General features: G+C 42.6%; 1 protein-coding gene across 5 annotated transcripts in view; it reads right to left on the bottom strand.

Annotated features, from left to right (window-relative positions):
* RBM33 (RNA binding motif protein 33) overlaps nt 1-26,666 on the bottom strand; it is a 112,943-nt gene that overhangs the window by 55,170 nt on the left and 31,107 nt on the right. For all 5 annotated transcript variants that reach the window (XM_079931416.1, XM_079931417.1, XM_079931418.1 and 2 more), the window contains 4 exons: nt 16,728-16,899; nt 11,160-11,368; nt 7,015-7,303; nt 493-551 (listed from right to left, as the gene is read on the bottom strand). In XM_079931416.1, coding sequence (XP_079787542.1) covers nt 493-551; nt 7,015-7,303; nt 11,160-11,368; nt 16,728-16,899 — 729 coding nt within the window. The remainder of the gene's footprint in view (nt 1-492; nt 552-7,014; nt 7,304-11,159; nt 11,369-16,727; nt 16,900-26,666) is intronic.

The raw sequence follows: 26,666 nt of genomic DNA, 5'->3' as shown, positions 1-26,666 counted from the left end.
TGTTTTCTCTTAAAGATATTTTAAAAAGAAAACCTCCATTTTAAAATATAAAACCAATGGCTCATGAAGACTTCTGAGGGTTTTTGTAAAAACAAGTAGACATCTCATCATTATTCCCTAAAATTGCACACACATACCCGTACTTACCCAAATGCACATGTTCCCCCCACACACACGATAATAAAGGCCCTTTTTCATAACATAAAGCAACATAAGGCAACAATAAAATCAAAATTCATATTCTTTAAGACGAAAGCCATTCTACTGATGATCCTGATTCAACAATTTTACAGTTAAACAAAATTAATTCCATTCTCAAAAATCCACTGACCTTAAGCTTTTAACAAACATTTTCCACTGCAAAACTTATTGTCAATATTTACAAATCCTTCAACTTATACTTAGCTGGAACCACTTATATTTGCTATAGTAATATTTCCTAATAAAGGCATGCTCATCCCTATCAGAGCAGAAGGGGCAGCTGCTACTCACCGGGAATCTCTGGGGTCCCACAGCAGGTCTCGGCTGGCTCGGGACTGGCAGCAAGGGCACTGCAAGAAAAACACCTTTCATTACAAACACATCCAAACCCACCAGAAAAGGAGTACAATGTATTAAGCTTAATGAAAAATATATACTATGTGTATAATACATATAATAAGTTTACACTTAAGCTAAGTGCTGAATATTTTCACAATTCCATAAAGGGAAAGGGGAGAGAACTTCTGCCTTCAGTATACAATAGCACGAGCAGAAGCTTAAATTTCAACAGTGAATTCTTATTTAGAATTAAAATATTTTGCAACAAAAGGAGATATTATTCCTCTACAATAAAAAACCTACTTTATTTTTGACATCCATACCCAGGTTATCCAGGCTATCTAATCCGAGTTATGTTTTCTGACTCCAATCAAATACGAATTTAAACCCAAATCCTCTAGGATCATGAAAGAGAGAGGAGGAGGGAAGGAGGAAGTGAAGCAGGCAGAGAAAGGAAAACACACACACCCAGGATATTGTGACAAAGAATGACCTACACAAAAACCTGCTATGCCAAGACTACCAGCTTGTCTTAGTTTTGTGTTTAAACAGGCTGAACTCTCATCAACTTACCAGAAGAACAAGGAGCCAAATAATTTTAAAACAGACATTTTATCATAGGGAAGAAGCCAGATGCTAGTTTCACACCATGGGGCTAAATCAGATATGTTTAAGCTATTTAAAACATATGCCTTATAGTGATTTTGATTTTGGGGGTGAAAAAAAATGCCCACTCGAGTGGTGACTGCTACATGGTAGCCTGCTATATCTTCCATTAAAACGTCCTGCCAGGGCTTCCCTAGTGGCACATTGGTTGAGAGTCCGCCTGCTGATGCAGGGGACACGGGTTCATGCCCCGGTCCGGGAAGATCCCACATGCCACCGAGCGGCTGGGCCCGTGAGCCATGGCCGCTGAGCCTGCACGTCCAGAGCCACGGGAGAGGCCACAACAGTGAGAGGCCCGCGTACCACAAAAAAAAAAAAAAAAATAGAGTGCTAAGGATGAATTTTTTTTTTAGTTATTATGATTACTCAAAGAATTCCGTAACTCAGCTTCTAATTAACATCACACTTCCACAGGTCCAACTGAAAGTGATACAGTGTAAGGGCCTGTGTCAATTGCCTGACCAAAGCCAAAAAGTGAGACCAAGAGAAACTTCCTTTGATAAAATGTAAAAATGGGAGAAGTCCGTCCCTCTTGACAATCTAATCTAATGAGTCAAAATTTCAAAGTAACAGTGGGTCACTGTGCAAGACAATATAAAATTTTATACAGCTAGCTAACAGGCACTGGGGTACATGGATTATATACCTGAAGCAAAATATTAGACTGTGAAATGGAGAAAGAAAGTATCTCTGACCTCAGAAGATTATCATGAAAGTGAGGAAGAAAAAAAACTACATAGTAAACAATACAAAGACAGTGTTTTTAAAATTAACTACCAAATAGAAAATACACAGATCTCCAAGAATATGTACCACTTATTTATAAACTTGGTATTTAAACAACAATTCCTATCAAATAATTCCAACACAATGAAAGGGTAAGTATTTTAAGTCTCTCTAAGTTCGGGGGGAGGGGGGATGGATGAGAGCAAGAAATCCCATCATAATTAATAGATTTCTTACACAGAAGCCTTCTGATGAGGTGGCAATTTTTTTTTAATCAACTGTAAAAAGCAAGGAAAGAGAAAGAAGAGAAAAAGAACAAAAGATGACAGAAGAGAGCATCTGAGCACAGGTGTGATAGAAGCAGATCAGAAATCTAGCCAAACCCAGGGGGGCCGTGGTCAGACTGCCAACGTGTTTGCAAAGCATCTTTGCAGAAGTCTCGTAGCCCACGACCTGGTTTGCAAGCAGAACACTTCTACTTATCTGCCTCCTTCTTCACTGTGAACAGGAGAGAATTTAAAACCTGTAATGCTAGGGCCTCCCTGGTGGTACAGTGGATAAGAATCTGCCTGCCAACACAGGGAACATGGGTTCGAGCCCTGGTCCTGGAAGATCCCACATGCCACAGAGCAACTAAGCCCATGCCCCACAACTACTGAGCCTAAGCTCTAGAGCCTGTGAGCCGCAACTACTGAGCCCACGTGCCACAACTACTGAGCCCACATGCCACAACTATTGAGCCCACGTGCCACAACTACTGAAGCCCAGGCGCCTAGAGCCCATGCTCCACAACAAGATAAGCCACCGCAATGAGAAGTCCGCACACCACAACGAAGAGTAGCCCCCACTGGCTGCAACTTGTTGCATGCAGCAACAAGGACCCAACGTAGCCATGACTGAATGAATAAATAAATAAATTTTAAAAATAAATAAAATAAAACCTGTAATGCTAACAGATCATTCTAGTTGAACCCTGAACTCTTTATATTTGATATTTAATATCTATTTCCCATATTATCCCACGAATTAATGAACTAAATTGATTAATGTTTCAATTCATTACCACAGTTCTAATACTGAAAATCTGGAAAACAAGTTAAATTTCCACCAAAACTCGTTAATTACAATATGATAGAACACTCTTCATCCTTGAAAAGAAAATATGTGCTATCAGGCAATGGTGTGCATACATTTTTAAATTTTTTAAAAACAGTTGTTTTTTTTGTTGTTGTTGCGGCATGCGGGCCTCTCACTGTTGTGGCCTCTCCCATTGCGGAGCACAGGCTCCAGACGCGCAGGCCCAGAAGCCATGGCTCATGGGCCCAGCCGCTCCGGGCATGTGGGATCTTCCCGGACCAGGGGCACGAACCCGTGTCCCCTGCATTGGCAGGCGGACTCTCTACCACTGTGCCACCAGGGAAGCCCTAAAAACAGTTTTTTAAAATATCTTTTAATTGCCTGAGGCTCTGAGAATCACGGGTTAATCTCTCTCTCATGTACAAGAGACCACTAGACATTCAGCCTCTCTCAAGAATAACGTCGGCTTTCTATTTCATTAAGCTCGTTCATTTAATATCGAATAAACAACTGCTTCGACAGTGTTCTGAGTGTATACCCTGCAAAGGCAATTTCTCTCTCTCCCTGTGTCAGGGTTCTCAAGATCAAAGGTACGTTAAAGAGAAGGAACGTGGGTGGGGCACTGAGTCGCCTGGCTTCATGAGGAGAACACATTTAGCTGGTTCTAAGAGTTTAAAAACTCTTGTCAGAAAGCTGATCTTGTATCTACTGAATCAGGCACAAGCACTGGGATGCAAGGCCTGCATTCTGTACCCATCTGGCAACTGACTCTGGCAAGGCACACTATTTTCATGCCTAGAGGACAGCTTGGGGTTTCCTTATAGCTTTCCCACTGTGTAGTTCCAACACTTTATTTTCATTAAGCTAAAGAAAATCTGTGCACCTTACCAACTGCCAGTTTTCCATTCAATTTTAGAAAGAAATACACAGTAACAGATGCTGACATCAGTAAAATTATTTCGACAAATTAGATTTACTGCAGTTGCATGTCTTGGGAAGCCGCTGTGGAACAGGCTTCCCCAATGAGTCATCCTCCCCCTTCACGCAGCGTGTGCTGGTTCCTTCATCCCACAGCTGCTGAAGGAGACCCAGGCCACCGGTGCACTAGCTGCAGGGACTACAAAGGTTAAGTGCAGCAGCCATACTGCCTGCCCCTGGGAGCTAAGAGCCCTGGGAGGGGGTGAGGCCAACGAGTGACTCCAGCACAGCATGGGGACAAGGGAAGGGGCCAGGGCAGGAGGCTCAGGGACCCACAGGTACCAACCCGACTCTGACCCTCCTGGGTGTGTAAAACAAGAGCAACTCCTAGAGCCACACACGGACACTGACACCCACGGCCAGCCAGCTGCCCTCACAGCCCTCTGCTCCAAGGCCACAGCAGTTTCATGGTGACGCCAGGCCCTGGCTTTCTCCCATACTCCAAGTCCTATCTCAGGCCTCTCTCCAACTTCTGGAACTTCCTGACCCTTTCGAATTCCAAGTTCACCATCAGCAGAAGCTGTGATGGCCTCAGCTCTTCCCCTTCTTGGTCTAATGGAAATCTAACTCTCCCAAAGGATGAGGCTGTTTGTCTCCCTCAGCCTTCTTCCCGCTGGCTCTGGAGCGGGGGTGGGGGTGGGGGATCCTTCTCGGTCCTCACTGCTGTTTCAGACCCCAGATTTGGATCTCATGTTATCGGACAACACGGCCCAGGAACCCCCACTGCTGCCCACGTACTGGTCACACCACTGCTCTTTCCTTCCTGTGTCTCAGAGTCCAGCTCCTAGCTCACCGTCTTCAACACCAGCCCTGCCTCAGGCCTCGGCAGCGATGCTCAGGCTCCAGCACCCTGCCACCAGGCGCCCGGCCGCCAGCCTCTGTCCCAGCTCCACCACACTTGAGACCTGGGCATTATCCACGACCGTACGCAATCTCTACGAGTCCCCCTTCTTGCCGCACTACCTTCTACCTTTCCACTCCTCTTCCTCCAGGACCCCAGCTCCTCCAACTGTTGGACCCTCAAAGATCTCCTGGCCCCTTGTCACCATACCCGCCACAGCCCTTCATTATGAGCAAAGCGCCTTCTCTACTGCTTTGCCAACACCTGGACTCCAGCAAGTCCAGCTCTGTCTAGGCTGCACCTGACACAGAAAGGTGAGTGTGGCTGGAGAAGAGCGTGCAAGCACGCGGCCGGGTCTCCGGTCAGGACCCACAGCTCGAGTGGGCGCCAATGCTGCCCAGCACCTCCACTCCCCAGCTTCTGTCTCAACAGGACACCTTTGACAACTGTCAGTACAACCATCTCCCATTTCTGTGCGCCCGTTCCCTCTCAAACCCACCTCAGTGAGGCATGTACTGCCACCACTTCACCAAAACCACTCTGTCAAAACCCCAAAGACCCCTCTACCGCCACGTGCAGCACGCGGCCTGAAGCCCGTCCCCAACGACCTGGCAGCAGTGGGTCCCCTGCTGCCCCCATCCTCTACACTCCTTGGGTTTCCGACTCCCTGCGGGCCCCCGCCTATCACGTCGAGGGCCCCAGGTTCCAGGCCTCAGTCTCCCCGACACGATGACGCCTGGGTCTCCCACTGGGTGCAGACTCTAGGTCCACCTCTGTGCCAACAAACCCCCACCTCTGCTTTGCGCCCAGACCCCTCGTCTCAACTCTTCCTAGTAACTTCATACGTGACACTTCCACCTGCACGTCTAGGTGGCATCTCCAGCACAGAACTTTTGCTGTGCTGCTCCTCAAAACCTGCTCTCCCCCAAGGGCTCTCAGGTGACGGCAACTCCACCCCTCAAATGCTCAGGCCCCCTCAGCATCATTCCGCCTCTTCTCCCCTCTCATGCTCATCCGGCCCAACGGCTCCATCTTGAATTACATCCAGCATCTGACCCCTAACCACCACCACCACCCTGACCTGAGCCATGTCATTTGTTACCTGGATTACCGTGGTCACCTCCTAGCTGAATGCCTGGTCTCCACCCCTGCCACCCTAACAAGCCCACTCTCAACACGGCAGCAAGAATAACCCTTTTAAAACATACACCAGATCACGTTATTCCTCTGCTCGAATTGCTCTAATCACAGCCCACATCGTTCAGAACAAAAGCCAAAGCTCTCAGGATGGTTCCCAGGTCCTACCTGACCCAGGTTCCGCACTTCTTTCCACCTTTATCACTCTTTTAATGTTACATGGTCTCTTTTTAGTTACTTGAACACAAAAAGCATAGTCTCACCAGAAGTAAGAGCCCCTGTACTTGCCGACCCCTCTGCACGTCACTAGCTCCTGGACCTTCAACTCTTCCCTTCTTAATGAAGCCGGCCCTCACCACCCCATGGAAAGCTGAAGCCCACCCCGATGCCCCCAACCCTGCGCATGTGTGTCACCGTATGCTTGTCCTCTAACACGCCACCCAGCGTTCTTATTTTATGACGTTTACTGCTCTGCTCACTGCCTCTACTAGAAAGCCAGGTCACAACTGCAGAAAGCACTGTCTGTTTTGTTCACCAATATATCTCCAATGCCAGGGAGAGCAGGATCTCAATCAACACTGTGTTGAACAGATGCATGAAGATATGCTCCATATCAACTGCTCAAAACTAGTTTCCCAGCTTCGGGAACATGCATCTGTAATCATAACAGAAGAGGTTATTCACTTAGAATTAATAACTAAAAGATGGGTTTGTACCTCTGGAACTCAAAGCAAGCACACCGAGTAGAACCTGAAGGGCACATTCACTTTGCAAACACCCCCACCTGGGAATTTATGAAGAACACCAATCAGGCACTTCCACAATTACCTCTGATGCCCTTTACATTTACTGTGCCTTCTCAGTACCCGCCACTGAATGATACAACAAGAGACGCACGTGTTGCAGCAGACAAGCGTGGCCTGGCCAGGCAGCACGCATCTGAGTGGTGGGGGAAGAGTCAGGGAATCCACATGGTCCTTACAGATCTGCACGTGAGAATGATCTGCCAGAAGAACCTGGAACTTTACAACAGCAACGGAGACACGTACCTTGAACGGGCGTCACCACTGCCCCCTTGAAGTGGGGATTTATGTGTATGTTCTTGGGCTGCTGTGGAGTCACAGGAGGAGGGGTCATCATCGCCCTCGGGGCCTCAATCTGGGGCGGCAGGTGCATCCCTTGAGGAGGGGAGGGATGGTGGGGATGCTGCAGGGGAAGCAGAGGCTGGAGCTGCTGCTGCTGGAACAGACTTCTGATCGGCTGCTGCTGAGGCGGTGGTGGTGGCGGCGGAGGGGGAGGCTGAGGCTGTGGAGGAGGAATTAACCTCGGAGAGTGCGCCTGAAGAGTACCGGAAAAGAGACACATTCACAGAGATCAACGCTCAGAAGAAAAAAAGCCAGTGCCTTACAGATTTCACATCGACTGAACTGTGAAGTTACGACTTAGAAATAAGTTTACAGGAGCAGCTTGTGTAAAACAGCAGGATAAATAAGCTGCTCGCCTGCTCACAGTAAGGGCCACTGCCGGACAACACGAGTCGACCTCAGGGCCAGGAGGGAAAACCGCAGCCCCAGAATAACACGCATGGATTCCAAAAGCAAAAAAAGTGCAGTTCCACCATCAAAACTGCCCACCGCGAGCCAAGCGCTGCGCTGGGGACGGAACACAACCTGCCCTGGGCTGTCCCTGCACAGCCAGCCCTGCCCCCCTTTGAGAAAGCCTAGGGAGCCAGGCGAGAACATGCACAAACAACCCTGCTAGAAACCAGGCTGCAGAAAAGGACAAAGGGCTCCCTGAAAGGAGTGGGGGGAAGCTCCTGAGAAGACGGCATCCGAACCAGGAAGGAGGGGAAGGAGACGTACCATGGCAGGAGGGGAACAGAATCACCAGAGAGCAGCAGAGGCAGAAACACATGCCTGCTGGGTACACGAGGGGGAGACCAGTGTGGCTACAGCCACATCTGAAGACCGGAGGATGCGAAGGTGGGAAAATACACCCTCAAGGTGGTCAAGGATCTCGGGCTGTTTCATGGAAGACTCGCTGGAGAGCAGGAAACCACCACCCACAGCAACAGCTGCAGAGCACCGGGCTCTTGTGTTTTAAGCACCTACTCAGAGGTCAGTATGTGGAGTAACTGACTCACTCCCAACCACCCTATGCAGTGGGCCCCCGTTAGGACTCTCCTTTTACAAGATCAAGTGGCTGGTAAGCAGAAGAGCAGAGAATCTGATTCCACAAGTCCTGCTTGTAGCCACTAACCAAACTGGCCACACGCAGCAGTAGAGGCAGCAGGCTACTACCGACCAAAGTGTCTCGTATAATGAGCTGTTTTCCCCGGGATGACGCCAAATTACGGAGGCTTCTCAGCTGTCACAGCATGCATGACGCCGATGACTAACAGTGTGTGAGATGGACGAGAGGAAAGAGGATGGAACAAGACAGACCATTTAACAGGCTACGGTGGGAGCTGAATGGAAGAAACGGCCGCGGTCTGAACAAGAGCAGCAGGAAGAAGACATTTCAACGGAACAATGAGAATTTTGAAACCAAAGTGTACATGACCCTGTCTAACCTATCCTTCCTCAGGGAGGACTTCTCTAAAGATTCTGGAAACGGCTTAAATCCGTGGATACATACATATGCTCCCAGAAACCAGTCTGTTCCCTCCTCTGACTCATGACATCTGTAATGTGCACATTTGCACATGGTGCGGGAGTCTTTTCTATCTCATTCACCACTGAATCCACACGGAAAGCACGCTGACAGAGGGACAGCTAAGCTAAATCTGAACAGAACTGGGAATGAGCACAGTGCAGGGCCATTCACTCAAGAGCATGAAGGATTTTTAAGGAAATCGTGTGTTTTAAACAAGGGGAATTTAGGGCCTGGGCGACACCCATGCAGAGAGGCCCAGGGCAGCTAGGAAATGAAGAAACTGAGCTGGCAAGAGGCTAGGGCTACAGACCCAGACTCGTGTGGAGACAGCAGATGGCAGGAAGGTCAATGCTGCTGACTGAGAGCTCTGACTAAAAAGAGGCCTGAGAACAACGCAGCCAGAGGAACAGGAGAGACAGAAGGGGCCCTGCTGGAAGAGAAGAGAGTACACCCCAAGCTCAGACACTCAAAATAAGAAAGGCTCAAGAAAGAGGAGCTCGTGGGTGATGCCCAAGGTCCCAGAGTGCAGTCCAACAGGACGGACTGCAAACGTCAGGTGGCGATTCTGGAAGCACATCCGGGAGAGGGAAAGGCACGAAGTCCAGGCAGCAAGGGACGGACCGAGAAAATGGACACAAGCAAAGACGGTGAGCAAAGGTTATTCTTTCCAGAACTCTGAGGGTGAAGAGTCAAAGAGACAGCTCTGGGGTGGGGAGTGGCCAGGATCAAGGAGGGACCCAAGTGTGAGCGAGGTTAAGGCCATTTCAGACAGTTGTGACCGTTTCAGTAAACTGCAGCTTTAAAACACCACTGACTAGCGAAGATGAGCATAGAGCATATATGCCAAAGCTCCAGGAGTGGGTTCAGTCCCAGCTCACTGGGAGCCCTATAGCATCTACAGAATTCCACAGATACGGCATCACTGTCGGGAGGGACTCAGGTCAACTGACACTTGGGCAACGTTTTTAAAGCACTCACAGATCTCGCAGTTGAGCCTCTCTGAAGGAGGCACGTATGGGTGCATACTTCCTCTATGTAGATAAGAAAACAGGGAGTTCTGTTACTTTTCCAGGATCATGGAGACACAATTATGCAAAAACTGGTCTCCTGTGTGGCTGGTTCCCCTCCAGGAGGCCAAAATAACGGAGTTGGCTGTTTAGTACACGGCAAGTGGAGGTTGGGGGCGAGGAGACGGGATGGAGAAGAAAAAGAAAAAACTGAAGGGCCAGTCTTCTCGCTATCAGAGAAGCTTAAGAACAGTTGTATGAGCAGACAGCAGTTATTAATATCATCAACCTCTTTATGCTGTAATCAACCCACCTACCTCTCTTCCCTGTAGATCAAAATTAGAATTCTCCTGCTAAAACAGTTAAGTCATCCTTAGAGGACAAATGTCTGGATACCAAGGGGGAAAGGAGTGGGGTGGGAGGGACTGGGAGACTGGGACTGACACATTTACATTATTGATACTATGTATAAAATAGACAACTGACGGGAACGCACCGTACAGCACAGGGAACTCTACCTGATGCACTGTGGTAACCTAAATGGGAGGGAAGTCCAAAAGGGAGGGGATATCTGTATGTGTACGGCTGAGTCATTCTGCTGTGCAGTGGAGGCTAACACAACACTGCAAAGCAACCATACTCCAATAAAAATTCATTAAAAATAATAATAATAAAACAAAACAAAAAACAGTAAGTCATCTTTTCTACTTTGTTATTTCACAAATGAATGCCTCCTGAAACATAACATTTGTACACGGAGGCAAAGTGTGGTTTTCCCCTAAACTCAGGTAATAATGTAGGAGGGTAGACAGTGTGGACACATATTTATATTAAATGAATCTGTCCGTGAAGACTGACTTCTGAAGGAAAAAGCTGTAAGATCCTGACGCTAACTGAAGGAACAACAACAACAACAAATCACTACGATTCCTGTCTTTATTCCTGAGATGCCTCATCTTTGAAATACAGAGGAAATTCAAATGAAGCTGAAATTACAAGTACTTGATTTCTTCCTAAATTATGAAAACTTTTTATGGATATGACAATCTCCATTTTTATGGACAGGATATGATAGTTACTTGTAAGAGAAACTGCTACATTTAAGGAAAAACCTACGGTAAGCGGTGTATAAGAAAAAATATTTTATAAAATACGCCATTACTGCCAGATTCTAGATGTAAGACGTCCAGTATTTTCAGAATGGTGCTCGCAGGAGCAGCACGTCTCCACAAGCAGAAGGTAAAAGCAAGGCTCCCGTGTGGTTCGGCCACGGGGGGACACCAGGTCTCCTTATCGCCTCTCTCTTTATCAGTAATGTGCAGAGAATTAGTTTGCACTACCTGAATACTAGAGGACTGAATGTGTGTGACCATACACGAAATCATACTACAGATTACAAAGAAACTTGAGCCATTATGCCTTTTACTCAATTTTAATTTCAGACTAAGATAAATGCAAAATATGATACCCACACAAAAGCGTATTTTCATCTGAAATTGCAAAAGCTCCCACAATGAAACTACACAACTTACCACCACAGGTGGCTGTGTGGGCAGCAGGGCGGGCCTGTGATCCTTGGCTCTTCCCCTCTCAGTGTTCTCTCTCCTCTGGTCTCCCACTCCACGACACATGGACGAACCTCCTCTCCTTCCTCCCCGCCTCGAGCCGTAGCGGCCCTGCTTATGCTGCCGCTCCCTTTCTTCGAATTCAAGCAGCGCAGCTTTGGCCTCTGCTGAAAGCTCTATTTGAAAAGATGCACATGTGTTAGATACCTTCGAATAGCCTAAGTCAGACTTATAGGGAAAAACAGGAAAGAACTACATGACGATGAAACTTAGGAACAGCGAGTGCTTCACCCACTACGAACAACTCAACTAGCAGCATCAAGTAGGATACAATCACAGAGACACTCAGGCCCCATGAGTGAGACCAGTTAAATGGAAGACATGCCTTTCCCTTGTAATAAAATACAAGGATCGCCTGTAAATTTTAAAGTGTTTTCATTTGTGCTGAGGGAAGCTAAAAAGGAGGAGCTGAAGTTCAACCCAACCACCGCCCTTAATCTGCTAGGCATCTTGCAGTGATGGCGGATGACGCTGGTCAAGACCTGGCTCCCCCAGTCTTAAACAAGGACACTCTTCTAAAGCGGAACCAGGACAAGTATTAGTTAATACACAGTGACACAGAGACTCAAAAATGACAAATTCCTGATTGTTCTGCTTTAAAAGCAGAACTAATAAAATCACTCTCGAGTCAAATACTTAAGTTAATTTCATAAAAAATGGAAACTTATTTAATACTGTCATTTCAGATTTTCAGATTCATGTTTTTTTAAATAACAACTTTACTCTGTGAAGAAAGGCTTATATCCATGCAGTCTGATAGGGAAGCTACAGCAAATGAGAGCAAAGCCAGAAAAGAAAAAAACTCATTAATGCAGATATTTCTGGGACACCCAGTAGGGGCTGCTCACCTCTCTGACCAGTGCTTTAGGGATACAAGAAACATATAGGCTCTGGCCCTAAGAAACTTCAGTTGGCACATTATTCTGAATTCCTAGAAGAAAAATGCTAACTTATTCAAATATGGTTCCTTTATTTTAAAATATTATCTAAGTTATGATAATATATCTTCCATTAATAAATGAATACCTTCTAAAGATTTCACTGAATTCTACTAAGAAGGATTGTTATGCCCTCTTCCACAGTGAAGGGTAAATTTTAAATATTACCAGTTTATCTCCTACCTTGGATTCCATAATCATCTCCAAACTCTTCCAAAACCTCTAAGCCACATTTCATTTTCTTGAAATTGTTTCTATGGTATTCCCCTCCCTTTCAAATGAATCTTTGACTCCATACAAAAGAAAATTTAATCTCTTCTTAACAAGCACACACTTTTATTCTCATCTTGACTACATGATTGGTTCACATACACATTTTATGCAGTGAATCAGCAATTATTTTGCTAGTGGTTCTAAGTGTCAAGATTAATTTCACTATCCCCAGTAATAAAATGGTTTCAAATGACATCTTTAATCAGCAAGTAAAAATGCTTTCCTCCAATTGAGACAAGCTGTCACAAAAGGTCACCAAAATATGACAGGATGAAAATTACATTTGTAACTTCAACTGAAATGTTAATTTCCCTTTAAGTGTTTTCTGAACTATGTCCATATTACAAAGTAAAGAGATATAGCTCAATGTAACGAGGTTTTACAGTGTTGTCCCTTTCTAAAATGTGCTTAAGAAAAACATATTTACATATAAATAATTTCATAATAGTTGAATACATAATGAGTATCTATAAAACAGTTTACTTGGCAAAATAAAAACAAATGACAGTCTGAGTTTTTTTCTTTTTTAAACAGGTAACTGAATCAAGAAATTTGTGAAAATCTGGCAAATACAAGGACCATCGTGTAAACTGAAGGCAGTATCCTTTTGCTGGTACTAGGTGACCTTAAACTGTTCATTACTAGATGAAAATATTTTTCCCAAAGATCCTTTGCCTTAAGCAAAATTAGCCGAGGACATTACTTCAAGAGGACTTTACGTGGGCATAACAACAACGGTCTTCAGGTTAAAGCAGTAAAACATGGTTTAACATATTACATGTGCCAGTGAAACTGAGGACACGGAAAAATCTAGGTGCCTCCTCATACAGAAAGAACTGTCAAAGCCTAACTAAAATAAACATAGTTTTTCATTTATTGCTTGTACTGCTTCCAAAGAGAATCTGAGGTCCACCTCCTAGGGCAAAAGAACTGGCAGCTCTGAACTGCTGTGCTGACACTTCAGGGTAACTGGTCAATGACACCCACGTCTTAGAGATGGCTTTTGACATTTCCATTCAAAATAAATCTTTCCCTTACACATGCATGTGCTAGAAACCCTTCCCAACTGCATTCTGTGAGAGAATTAAGCCCTTTTACCCAATGGGGTCCTTTTTATGTAATGAATGAATGTATTTCCTAAGTACGTAGTTTTGTACCATCCTTGGGAAAACTGAGAAACAGTCACATTTTCTCTAAGGTATTTAATTCCCAGAATCCTGGTTGAGGATAAAAGCTCACTACTTAAGATCGTAACTCAGGTAAAAGCCCAAAATTCCATATCTAATCCAATCTGTAATTCAAAATACAGATCAACGACTGTGAATCGGGTTCTACAATGGTCAAGACTGTCACAAATATGAGTTAGTGTTCTTCATATTTAAGGATGACATCATATATTTGAATGTAAAGAAGACTGAAAGTGACCAAATGCCCTTCCAGATTTTGAAAAGAACTCACTAGTCCACATGCAGATGGAAGGGTCAGAAATGGGGGATGCCAGACCATCATTTCATTCTTTTTAGAGTGGAGTGTTCTTAACATTAATCAATGATATCACAAAATGATTGTTTTTATTTGTATTCAGAATGTTAAAAGACACCATTTGTCAAGAAACACATATCATATGAGACGACATATATATTCCGGTAGCAAGGTATTTCAATTCCATTACAAAGAGTAGGTAAGCAGCTTTATACAATCAGATAAGTGCAAGCATCTGTATACAGAACCTGAAACTGGTATTTCTATCACCAGGAGTATACAAAGTGATGAGTACAAATTTATGTGAATTTCTAGTATACCAAATACTGTAGTAGCTTCTCTTTCTCACTGAATATTCTTCTTCTATATAAAATTAACCTTTTGTTGGGGGGAGGGGTCTTAAGGAAATAAGGGAGCTCACTGCTTTAGGAAACCAATCTCTAAAATGAACAGAAAAATCGTTTTTGTACTGGGAATAATCCTAACTTTTCAGTTACTAGAAAACTCATGTTTTCAAACACTAAGCTTTCTTAAGTTAGGGCTTACAAATAGGGAACAGAGAAAGATACTTTTAAGTACCATTTTTACTTGCCCTATTATCTAGCCAAAGAATCACATTCTGCACAAATACATTTAAAGCCTTTTTTCTTAACGTTTAAAAAAATGGTAAATGGTCAAACTGTTTATGCTTCAGATACTCTGCCTCTAAGAACCCCAGGCCCTCTCTGCCCGTATGTAAAGGGCCAACCTGCCCATCACTACCCACCTTCCACCCTCCTGTCTCAGGATGACATGACTATAGCAACTGAGAAATGCCCTAAAAAGGAAAAAAAAAAAAGATTCAACACAAATTCTTTTCAGTTAAGGAAGTACAAATGACCCTGAAAAGAATGAAATGAGGCAAAGATCCTGAAAAGAAAGAGATGCAGGAATGAAACAAGTACAAATTATGAACACAGGCAAGCAGGACATTTCAGAACACGTCAGTGCTTGGGTCAAGGTAAAGTGAAAAGAGATGAGAAGACCATAGCTGAGGACCAGGGAACGGGAGAAGCAAGGGCGCTGAGGATGAGGGGAGGGTGATCCATGAAATGCACCAGGGCCCATAGGAGCTGGCTGCAGAGAGGGAAGGCCACCATTCCTGACGGTGTCTGTGAAGTGATTTCACATCCTTAGAACGTGTAGCTATCCCAATTATGAAGATTTGACACATATGTTCCCCAACTTATGTAACAAAGCCACAGGCCAGCTACACAGAAGCAGAAAAGGGATGATTCACCACCACCACCCGCCCCACATGCCACCCTCCTTCCCTAATAAGCCGCTGCCCATTGCCCTCTGGTGTTCAGCCAGGGGCGCCATCTTTCCTTTGTTCATCTTATCCCAGCCCAAGATTGAGATGTCTATCTATTCCAATAAGCTTGTTCTGTAATGTTACCAATTACTTCTGCTGACGGATACTTTTAGTCTTTTCATCCCCGTTTTAAGACCTTTGATTCACCTCCTTTTACCCAAGCCCAACTTCTCAGCTCTGCTTTCTTAGAAACCTGTGGTGTACTGGTTCAGACTAACCGGCAACTTTATACCATAACTTAAGAACAGTCTAGGGAAATCCTGGGCCAAAAGGTAGGAGGAGGAAACTGGAGGGAGAAGAAATGGAGAACACTAAGTCTCTAGGTCAACCTTTCCACAAACCTTACTCAGTAAAGGAACATGGTAAGACTGGCTCACTACTGTTAACTTTGGCATCTTGTGAGCTTAGTGCCCTGTGACAGAGAATTCCTATCTGCCACTTAAAGACACACGCTCAGGGTTTCGACTGAAAACGGTTACAAATAACACTTTTATGAAGTAATAAAGGTAGTAACTAATGGTTAGTTTCTTGACTTTTACTTTGACCAAGACCAGAGAACAAGAACAACAACCCTCTGTCCTTCCATCCTTCCACCCTCCTACCCTCCTCCTTGGAGTACGGGACAATATCCCAGTGGCTCTCAAAGTATGGGTCCCAGAGCAGCAGGAATGGCATTACCCGGGAACGCACCAGAAACGCAACTTCCCTGGGCCCCACCCTAAAGCTACCGAATCAGAACAGCTGAGAGTGCATCCAGAAATATGTGTTTTAACACGTCTTCTGGGTGATTCTGCCGCTCAAATGTGAGAACCACTGCTTTATTCTTTGCAATGGGCACTAGACAGAGCCACAGACAAGAGGGGGCGGGGGGTCAATACTGGAAAAGGCTCTGCTGATTAGCAACAGCCTGCAGTAGGTCTGTAACAGGAATGATGTTCAACTGACTGTGCTACAAACAAGTCATCTTGTCTCATGGTTATAATAAAAGAGCAGCAAAAAGAGATGGTTATAATAACACTAAAAGGTACAAAATAAAAACAGTCTGGCCCAGAATTAGCCCTGGCAACCTGGACAGTCTCGGGAAGGGTAAAATGACCCCGTACCACCCCACACCACCTTCCCAGAGCCAGCCAGGAACCGCACAGTATGCACGAGAGCAGCCACAGACTCCAAAAGAAAAACTATTAAAAAAAACAATCAAATATTTTATTCAAACATGTTTTAATCCAGAAGACAAGTCACGTTTATAGACTGACCTGTACAGCACCGTAACTCAGCTCTCACCTCACAACGACCATCCACCCTGTAAATGCCATGCATAATACTCTATAAACGCAACTTTTTTTTAATCTGTTTCGTTAATCATAACAGTACTACGGAGGAAGTTGAAATGGGAGTGAAGGATGGGAGACAGGCAAAAAACGTTACCCAAAGTTTCTGGAATGTTCCTTCTCTCTCTAGTTACATCTGAGAGCCTAATAATTGTTCCTTCTTTCCTTTCAGTTTTGAAACGTAATCGTCCAGATTCTTCATCATCATCCTCTTCTTCATCAGACTCCTCTTTCATGTCCTTCTGCAGCTCCAAAGTTTCCATGCCTCCCTACATTGCAGACATACAAAAAACAAGAGGAGGGAAAGTGAGTTCATATTCTTTTGAATTAAATATTGAATAATGGTATGTATACACATATGTGTATGCACACATAAAAGCTCTTTATATTCAAGATGTAAAAATACTGCAAAATGTCCTATTTGTAAAGCCATGTGAAACATTAAACTGATCCCAGGAGAAAAAATCTCAAACATTAAAAATTAACAATGCTAGAAAAAATTCAAATTCCTACTCCTGGTTAATAAACAAAGTCTTACACATTGTTACTACTTATACTTCTAAGAGAGCAAACATGAATTCCAAAAATCCCTGCTGGCCTGGAGTCTAATTCAGAGCTAAACAAAGTTCAATATATTAATTAAATTAACACTAGTGTTCCATGAGCTTATTAGCATATAACCCACCCTGTAACTCACATTAGATGACAGCACACTCCTTCCCATTAAACAGGCTCCACATTTCCTGTAATTCCTGACCCCATCTACTTTGACTTTCAATGCCAGGCAAGCGCTCCAAATCTGCTGTTGGGTTGATCTGGTTTTTTTCAGCCTCCATAATCTTTCCTGTAACATTTCTCACCCCTTTCTACTTCGTTCCACTGCCTAGTGTTTGCTCATTACCACCTCTGGCTCAGATTATTAACCATAAAACTATTTTTTTCTTCATTCACATCACACTAAAACCAGTTTTTATCTTATATTTCATTACATCAGGATTCCTATAAAAATTCTGCCCAATCTGGTCCCAAACTAAAAGTAATTTCTTCATCAATTCTTTCTGCATAACTCATGTTCCTTTTGACACGAATCACTTTCACCTCATGTTACATCTTAGTGACCTACTGTTAGGTAATAAGGTAGGTACCTTCTGACCGTTAGGTTCACTTAGATTTTTGGTAAACTTGAAAAAAAAAAAAAAAAAGACCCAGAAACTACTCCTTTAGTCTCATCATTCATAATTCTTACAGGTCCTTTACTCTTAAAAGAAAGAAATATAAACTACTTCATTAGAAAGTGTGCAAGAAAAAAAAGATACAATCATTTTGGATTCTTTCCCCAACATTTTCTGTGTAAAAAATGCACACACTCATTGCTATAAACCCTAAAGTAGAGAAACAAATGCCTGAAAATAAAATAATGAATGTAAACTGTAACTTTTAGCCTAATGATTGCAAAACCACTTTTCAGTATTCTGATACTCAGCATACTATAGAATTTTTTGTTTTTAATTTTAGTCCATTTCTTTTTTTTTTAATTTATTTTACTTATTTATTTTTGGCTGTGTTGGGTCTTTGTTGCTGCGCACAGGCTTTCTCTAGTTGCGGCGGGCGGGGGCTACTCTTGGTTGCGGTGCGCAGGCTTCTCATTGCGGTGGCCTCTCTTGTTGTGAAGCACGGGCTCTAGGCGTGGGGGCTTCAGTAGCTGTGGCTTGCGGGCTCTAGAACACAGTTGTGGCGCACAGACTTAGTTGCTCTGCGGCACGTGGGATCTTCCTGGACCAGGGATCGAACCTGTGTCCCCTGCATGGGCAGGCAGATTCTTAACCACTGCATCACCAGGGAAGTCCATTATAGAATTTTTTTCATTAATTAATTAATTTATTTTTGGCTGCGCTGGGTCTTCGTTGCTGTGTGCAGGCTTTCTCTAGTTGCAGCAAGTGGGGGCTACTCTCTTTGTTGCAGTGCGCGGGCTTCTCATTGCAGTGGCTTCTCTTGTTGCCAAGCACAGGCTGTAGGCGCGTGGGCTTCAGTAGTTGCGGCACACGAGCTCAGTAGTTGTGGCACACGGGCTTAGTTGCTCTGCAGCATGTGGGATCTTCCCGGACCAGGGCTCAAACCCGTGTCCCCTGCAATGGCAGGCAGATTCTTAACCACTGCACCACCAGGGAAGCCCCTCCACTATAGAATTTTAAAGTACCAAAATGTTGGCATTTTGTTGGTTTAATACAATTACTTCTGTCTTACTCAATATCTGAAACCAAGAATGAGTGACGTGCGAGATGGACCCAGCTATGTTTGTGCTGCACTACGTTCAAACTGAGCAAACGTCAACTCACTTACAAAATACTCTTCTCCACCGCCATTAATGCTCCAGAGCAGTGCTTCTCAAATTTAAGGTTTATACCGATCACTGGGAATCCTGCTAAGATGCAGATTCTGATTCCGCAGGTCCAGGGTGGGGTCTGACATTCTGTATTTCCAAGAAGCTCCCAAGTGAAGCCAACGTGCAGGTCCACAGAACACACTTTAAGTAGCAAGGCCACAGAGGAGGAAAGGAAATCACTACCAATAAAGCAAAGATTCTATTACAATAGTCATTTCATGTAAAAACCTACAGGAAAATGTTTACAGTTCTCTTTTGGATCACCGAAAACAGAAACAGTAGTGAATGGATATACGAACTATGGTGCATCCAAACCATGGAATGCTCTTTCGGCCATAAAAAGGAATGAACTACTGATACAACAACTGGGGTGCAATCACAAAGGCATCATGCTGATTGAGAGAAGTCAAAAGGTTTATCACTCAAAAGGTGATACTCTGCGACAATTCCACATACATGACACTCTCCAAGAAACAAAACTGCACTGGTTACCAGTGATTAGGAATGGAGGGAGGGCCTGACTACAAAAAGGATGGCACAAGGTAGCTTTTTGAGAGATGGAATGTCCTAGAATGCAAACTTCTGGTCCAAGTCGCAGGGTCCACTTCAGCTTTGAACTACATCAAGGATTATACAAGCCCTGAGCTAAAACTGAAACACTGCCTGGTCTCAGTTGCCTCAAGTGCAGGCCACCTGGCAACATTCACTAAGCTAGACTCGCTTCTTCAGCCACTGGTCACTACCTCTTACTCTAAATACTGGGCATCTCCTTTGCCTATGTGCTTATAGAATTAACTAACTAACCTACCTGCCAAAATGCTGACTTTCTCTGCAGAGAGATACTTATGAATGGAATATTCATACATATTCACAATATTCCATTCACAACTAAAATTCCACTGAAGGGTGGTGCTGGATAACAATATAATAATTTAATTAGCCTAAGATTGTATTTTGTAAGAATTTAAATACGTATGTAAATCTCTGATTTCATTATAGACACTGCCAGAAATATTTGGAGGTTTGATCTTTAGCTATTTAATTATCCTGAAACAGAGGGTGCATATGAAACAGAGGGTGCATATGAAAACCATCATGAAAGTTCTTTAAAAATAGCCAAGTCCACTAAAGTCTTATCATATATACTGGGTGGGCCAAAAAGTTCGTTTGGTTTTTCCTGTAAGGTGGCTCCAGGAGCACGTAGTTGTCTCTAACTTCATTCAAAACAATTTTGTTAGACTGTATTGTGACAGCTGTCATATCAGCATGCATAAAAAAAAAAAGTATCAAAACTGTTGAATTTTTGTGTAGCCATTTTAATACTGAAGATGGAAGACAAAAAGCAACATTTTTGGCATATTATGCTTTATTATTTCAAGAAAGGCAAAAACGCAACTGAAATGCAAAACATGATTTGTGCAGTTGTGCAGTGTATGGAGAAGGTGCTGTGACTGACTGAACGTGTCAAAAGTGGTTTGCAAAGTTTCGTGCTGGAGATTTCTCCGTTGACCACGCTCCAGGGTCGGGTAGCCCAGATGAAGTTGACAGCGATCAAATCAAGACATTAATTGAGAACAATCAACGTTATACCAAGTGGGAGACAGCCGACATACACAAAATATCCAAACGAGTGCTGAAAATCATTTGCACCAGCTTGGTTAAGTTAAGCAAAAACACCTTCCTGACCTATTTCTGCATGCAATTCTCTACTTAACTGCAATGAAAACGTTCCATTTTAAAACAAATTGTGACGGGCGACGAATAGTGGATACTGTACAATAATGTGGAATGGAAGAAATCGTGGGGCAAGCGAAATGAACCACCACCAACCACGCCAAGGCCAGTCTTCATCCAGAGAAGGTGACGTTGTGTATATGGTGGGATTGGAATGGAGTCCTCCATTATGAGTTCCTTCCGGAAAACCGAACAATTAATTCCAACAAGTACTGCTCCCAATTAGACCAACTGAAAGCAGCACTCGACGAAAAGCATCCGGAATTAGTCAACAGAAAACACATAATCTTCCATCAGGGTAACACAAGACGGCATGTTTCTTTGATGACCAGGCAAAAACTGTTAACAGCTTGGCTGGGAAGTTCTAATTCATCTGTCGTATTCACCAGACATTGCATCTTCGGATTTCCACTTACAAACTTCTCTTAATGGAAAACATTTCAATTCCCTGGAAGACTGTAAAGGGCACCTGGTACAGTTATTTGCAGTTCTTGGCAGAAGGTAGTAGAACAAAAGGGTGAATGTGTTGTTCAATAAAGTTCTTGATGAACATGAAAAATGTGTCTTTTATTTTTATTTTAAAAACTGAAGGAACTTTTTGGCCAACCCAATAGAAAACTATAGAGAACACTGCTTTAAAAAACTTCCCAAAAGTTTTTAGTGCTTACAAAATATTTGACAGAGGATACTTCTTTACTATATCATGATATACAAAAAGTATCTATTTCTACCAACAGTTAAAATTTACAAGCTGGAAAGACTGAGCAATTAAATTGTGCAAACATTACAAGAGAAGAAAATTACAGACCAACCTCCTTCGTGAATACAGACACAAAAGTCCTTAAGAAAATAAAAGCACATGGAATCCAGCAAAAAATAAAAGGAAAATTCGTCACGACCAAGTGAGGTTTAGCCGGAAGCATAAGGTTGATTTAACATTCAAAAATCAATTTAACAAATCTTACTTCGAGAAGAATTCCAAATATATGTACATACTCTCCCCTCCCCCAGGAGTGGACCTTAAGTCCCTCCTCTCCCTCGCCTTGGGTGCAGACTAGACTTAGTTACTTGCTTCCAAAGAAGAGAGCAGAGAAAGTAAAAGATAGTAACTTTACAGAATTACTATCTTTAACTGGCAAAGGCCACCTCACCACATAATCAAGGCTGACATTGCCAGGGAGGTCCTGTACCCAGTGGTATGATGGAATGAGGACACCTAACCTCCATGGTATTCTTTCCAAAAACCCATAACCCCAGTATAATCATGAGAAAAACATCAGACGAGCCCAGGTTGGGAGACATTCCACAGGACACCTGGCCAGTACTTCTTTAGACTGTCATGGTCGTGAAACTCAGGAAAGACCAACAAACTATTACAGACCAGAGGAGACAAGACAACAATGTGGTGCCCTGGACTGGATCCCAGAATAGAAAGAGGACATTAATGGAAAGAGGACATTAATGGAAAAACCTGCAAAATGGAAATTAATTTGGGAATATAGTTAATAGCTTTTAAAGCCAATTTAATTCACATTAATAAAACGGGGGATAAAAGTCACAAGATTATCTCAACAGATGCAGAAAAAGCATTGACAAAATTCAACACTCACTTCTGATTTAAAAAAAAAATATCTCAGTAAACTAGACATAGAAAAGAACTTCAATTTGACTGAAAAACCTCCAAGTAGCTTATATTACTTACTTGATGAAATATTGAATATTTTACACCTACTATGAACAACAGTGCCCTCAATGTTTCTATTCTACATAGCACTGGAGATCGCAGCAAAAGAAAGAAATAAAAAAACTAGTAGGAAGAATTAAACTGTTTATCAACAGGCAACATGGTTATTACGATGTTAGTTTTCCCCGAATATGATCTAAAGATACAATGTAATTTTCATAAAAATCCCAAACAGATTTTTAATAGATACTGACAAGTGAATTACAGAATTTATATGCAAAATTCAAAGGACTGAGAATAGCCAAAACAATCTTGAAAAGGGAACAAAACTGGTGAATTACACTTCCTGATTTCATGCCACAGTAATCAAGATAGTGTAGTATTGGCAATAGAACAAAAAAGAGATTCCAGAAAGAGACCTAAACTTAAGTGGGCAATTGATTCTTAACATAAGCACCAAGGCAACTCAATGGGAAAGCCTTTACAACAAATAATGGTACAAAAACTAGATAAACTAATGGGAGAACTGAGACTCTCACACATGACTGGTGGGAGTATAAACGGTACAAACACTTTGGAAAACCATTCAGCTGTTTCTTATAGCATTAAACACACTGCTACCCTGTCTCAGTAATTCCACTCCTAGTTAATGCCAAGGGAAACGAAAAATTACATTCACAAAACGATGTGTAAGATAAGCTTTGAGTTATTCATAATAACAAAAACAAAACTGGAAACAACCCAAATATCTATTATCAGAACACAAATAAGGTATATCCATAAAATGGAATGAACTGTTGACTACTGACATACACAACCACTTGGATGAAACTCAGAAACATTACGGTGAGCAAAAGAAGCTAGGCACACAGCATTACATCATCACAAACTGATTGTATAAATGTATGCAAAGGAAAGACAAGGAAAGACTAATTTAAGTCAACAGAACTAAGAACACGGCTTGCCTCTGAGAGGAGTCAGGACAGACTAGAAAGAAACAAGGGGGAATTTTCTGGGGTGACGAACTGTTTCTCACCAACAGAAGGATAGTAACTTGGATGTATCAAAACACTGAACGTATACCTCAGATCTATGCCTATCACTGAATGTAAATGTTATCACAATTTTAAAAGTTTCAAATTTAACTAGTGCAAAGATATTTTTAAACTTCTCACTTGTTCCTCTATACAAGCCCAAACCTTTTTAACCATGTTTGAAGACAAAAGCATCACTGACACTGAAGTGGCTGTATAATTAGAAAGGCTTGAGAGTTAGTCTTCATAATTAGGTCTTTCTAATTTGTTTCGAGTACAGTGATTCCTTTGTATTAACCAAGGAAGAACATTAGTTAAATAAAAGGAGCCACTGAAAATAGACCTTTCAACTGAAATTACTTTTTAGTTCCATAATTCAGATTCTAATGTGTACTTAAACATAACTCCTAGAAAGAAGTCATCTGAAAAACTGCAATGTGCCTTCCACCTCCGTCTTAAGCAACCCAGAGCCATGAGCACTGCAACGCAAGGTGGAGTGCAAAGGTTTGGTTCATCAACACGCTGCAGACAGTTAATTTAAGAAAATGGGTCAAAAAACTAGGAAGACACCAAAACACAGGTGTATGCGGCAAAATAAAACTGCTGCTCTTCCCTGAGGACTATATAATTTATTTATACTACTAAAAAGGATGGGAGGACAGCCCTCCAAAAGCAAAGACTACCAAAAGGTACTGAAATAATACCTCCCAGCACCCACAACAGTACCGTGCATACAAGTTCTCAATAATGATCTCTTTGACTGACATTCAGCGATTCCACTATGAGGAAGAAAACAAGCCCAAAACATCTGTTGCCAGGAGAAAAGACCAGCACAACACCTGCCTCCAAGAAGGACTATTAAGTCCTGAGAGCAAAGAGCAATACAAAGAATTTTCAGTCAGTACAAAAACAAGCAACAAAAACAAGGCAATAAACAAACCAACAATCAAGGACAGAGGATAAGGAAAATGTGTGAGTGACTTTTTAAAAATATTTTTAAATACTAGATATAAAATTAAATTATGGAACATACAGCTTAAAAGAAAAAGCAGATAATATACCTCTTAACAGATGGTATAAACTATGTAATCTGGATGAGAGTTTACTTTCTTCTCTATAAAAAGAGTCACATAGAAAACAAACATTAAGATGTTTCAAGTGAGTTAGCAGCAACTGGAAATCACAGGAGTTAAACAAACGCATTCTACTTCTTTCCCCTCCAAATCACCAAGGGTCAAATTTTAACCTCTCTGTATTTCCCTGTTCACAAAAGTTATTTTATTCGTGGCAAAAACATTTTAAAATATTTGACACAGAAAGTATAAAATAATCCCACCATCCAGAGGTGATCACTATCACCATTTGTCTTTATCCATCCAGACATGTGTTTGAGAGTCACACACACACATTTAAACGTGCAAAGCTATGGAGGAACCTAAGGGGAGGAAATCTGTTAGCTTGCTCTTTTCACTTAACGCATCACGAGCCTCTTTCCATGTCCAAGAGAGCAAGGGCATCCTTTGGCAACCTGCAGTCCCCTGACCATCATTTATTCAACCTTTTAGAAAAATCTGTTTACATTGGTTCCACTTATTTTCAACGCTGCAAACAAATACCCACTGCATGTGTCCGTGAACAGCACATCTTCGATTAACTCTTGGATAACTTCATCAAAGTGGAATTATTGAGCCAAAGGACTTTCAGGCTTTTGATACTGTCACGAACAGTGTAGGGTCTGCAATTTTACTCTTCTTGCAAGTTAATAACGTAGCCTGCCACTGTTTCATGGAGGCTGTGAGAAGGCACGAGGCTCTCAGCCACAGACTAGGACAATTTAATACTCTTAACAATAGCAGTAGCATTTGGGTCCAGCTCCCTAAGCCCCAATTCCCATTGGGCCATCTGACGAAGAGGGCCAGGTGACCCTGTGCAAAGGTAGCTGTATTACAGGAGGGGCACTGAGTTTAGGGAACTGTTATAATGAGCAGAAGGCATGGCTGCCCCCTACTCCAGAGAAAGATACATCTTTCCTAGATGCTGCTACAAAAACATCCTTGAAAAGACTGTCGGGAACAAAGGAGGTGCTTTGCTCCCCCGAACATGCAGAGACATGACAGAATTGTGGAAAATTCTTCTGGCAGTCAATATTTCCAAAATAATCCCCCCAACAGAATAAAAAATACCTGACCAATAATTTTGATTTTTCCCAATATTAAGACAGGTTAGAATTCTCAACTGTTATAATTTTTATTTTATTGAATATATTTTATATACTTAGTGATCATTTGCTTATGTTATTTTTGGATTACTTTCTCACATTATTTGCCCTTCTTTCTACAGGAGTGCTCATCTGTATATACGGAACATACTGAATATATTAACTCTTCCATACCGAACATATTAACTTTACTACATATACTAATTCTTAGGCTCATGTGTAAATATTTCCTCATACTGTCTAAACTTGTTTATAGTGTTTTGGGGTATTTCTCTATGACTTTCTAAACTTGTTTATGGTGTTTTGGGGTATTTCTGTATGATCAAATCATTCTTTTCCTTTACGGCTTAAAAAGGCCCAATACCAAGAGTAGCAGAGTAGTGAAACCAAGACAACTTGGTACTCATTTTTACTCATTCTCTATCATGTCCTTAATCATGAAAATCTCAGCTTTAACTGAATATGCTGTCACCTAATAAAACACTATATTCACCAGTCTCCTTTGCTGTGAGGTACAGCCACGTAACTAAGACGTAACTCATGCGATGTTTACACACTGTTGTTTGAGAACTCTGGGACATGTCTTCAAAGGGTGGGCATGGTCTCATTCAGTCTTCCTGCAATCCACTGCTTGGATGTGGACCATGGTAAGACCAGCAGCCCTGGAGTTGTACCATGGAAATCTGGAAGAAGCCTGGGTACCTGATTACCTTGTGAGGCTAATACCAGATCTGAAATGCCTTCTGGAATTTTTTGACATCATGAGAAATAAACTTGCACTATTTGGTGAGTTTTCTGTTTTGCAGGTAAGCCTAAGGCTAACACACCATTATTAAAACATTAAAACATTTTCTTCTAATACATGTAAAGTTTGGTGTGAATTAATCTGAGATCAATATTGGCATAAGGTACAAGAAAGGTATCTAACTTTTCCCCCGATGACTAAGGCTTCCTAAGTATGTCTGAGATATTGTTATATTAAC

The sequence above is a fragment of the Stenella coeruleoalba genome (assembly GCF_951394435.1).
Source record: "Stenella coeruleoalba genome assembly, chromosome: 9".
Lineage (NCBI taxonomy): Eukaryota > Metazoa > Chordata > Mammalia > Artiodactyla > Delphinidae > Stenella > Stenella coeruleoalba.
Note: the sequence above shows the minus strand (reverse complement) of the source record. Positions and strands in the feature narration are given on the sequence as shown.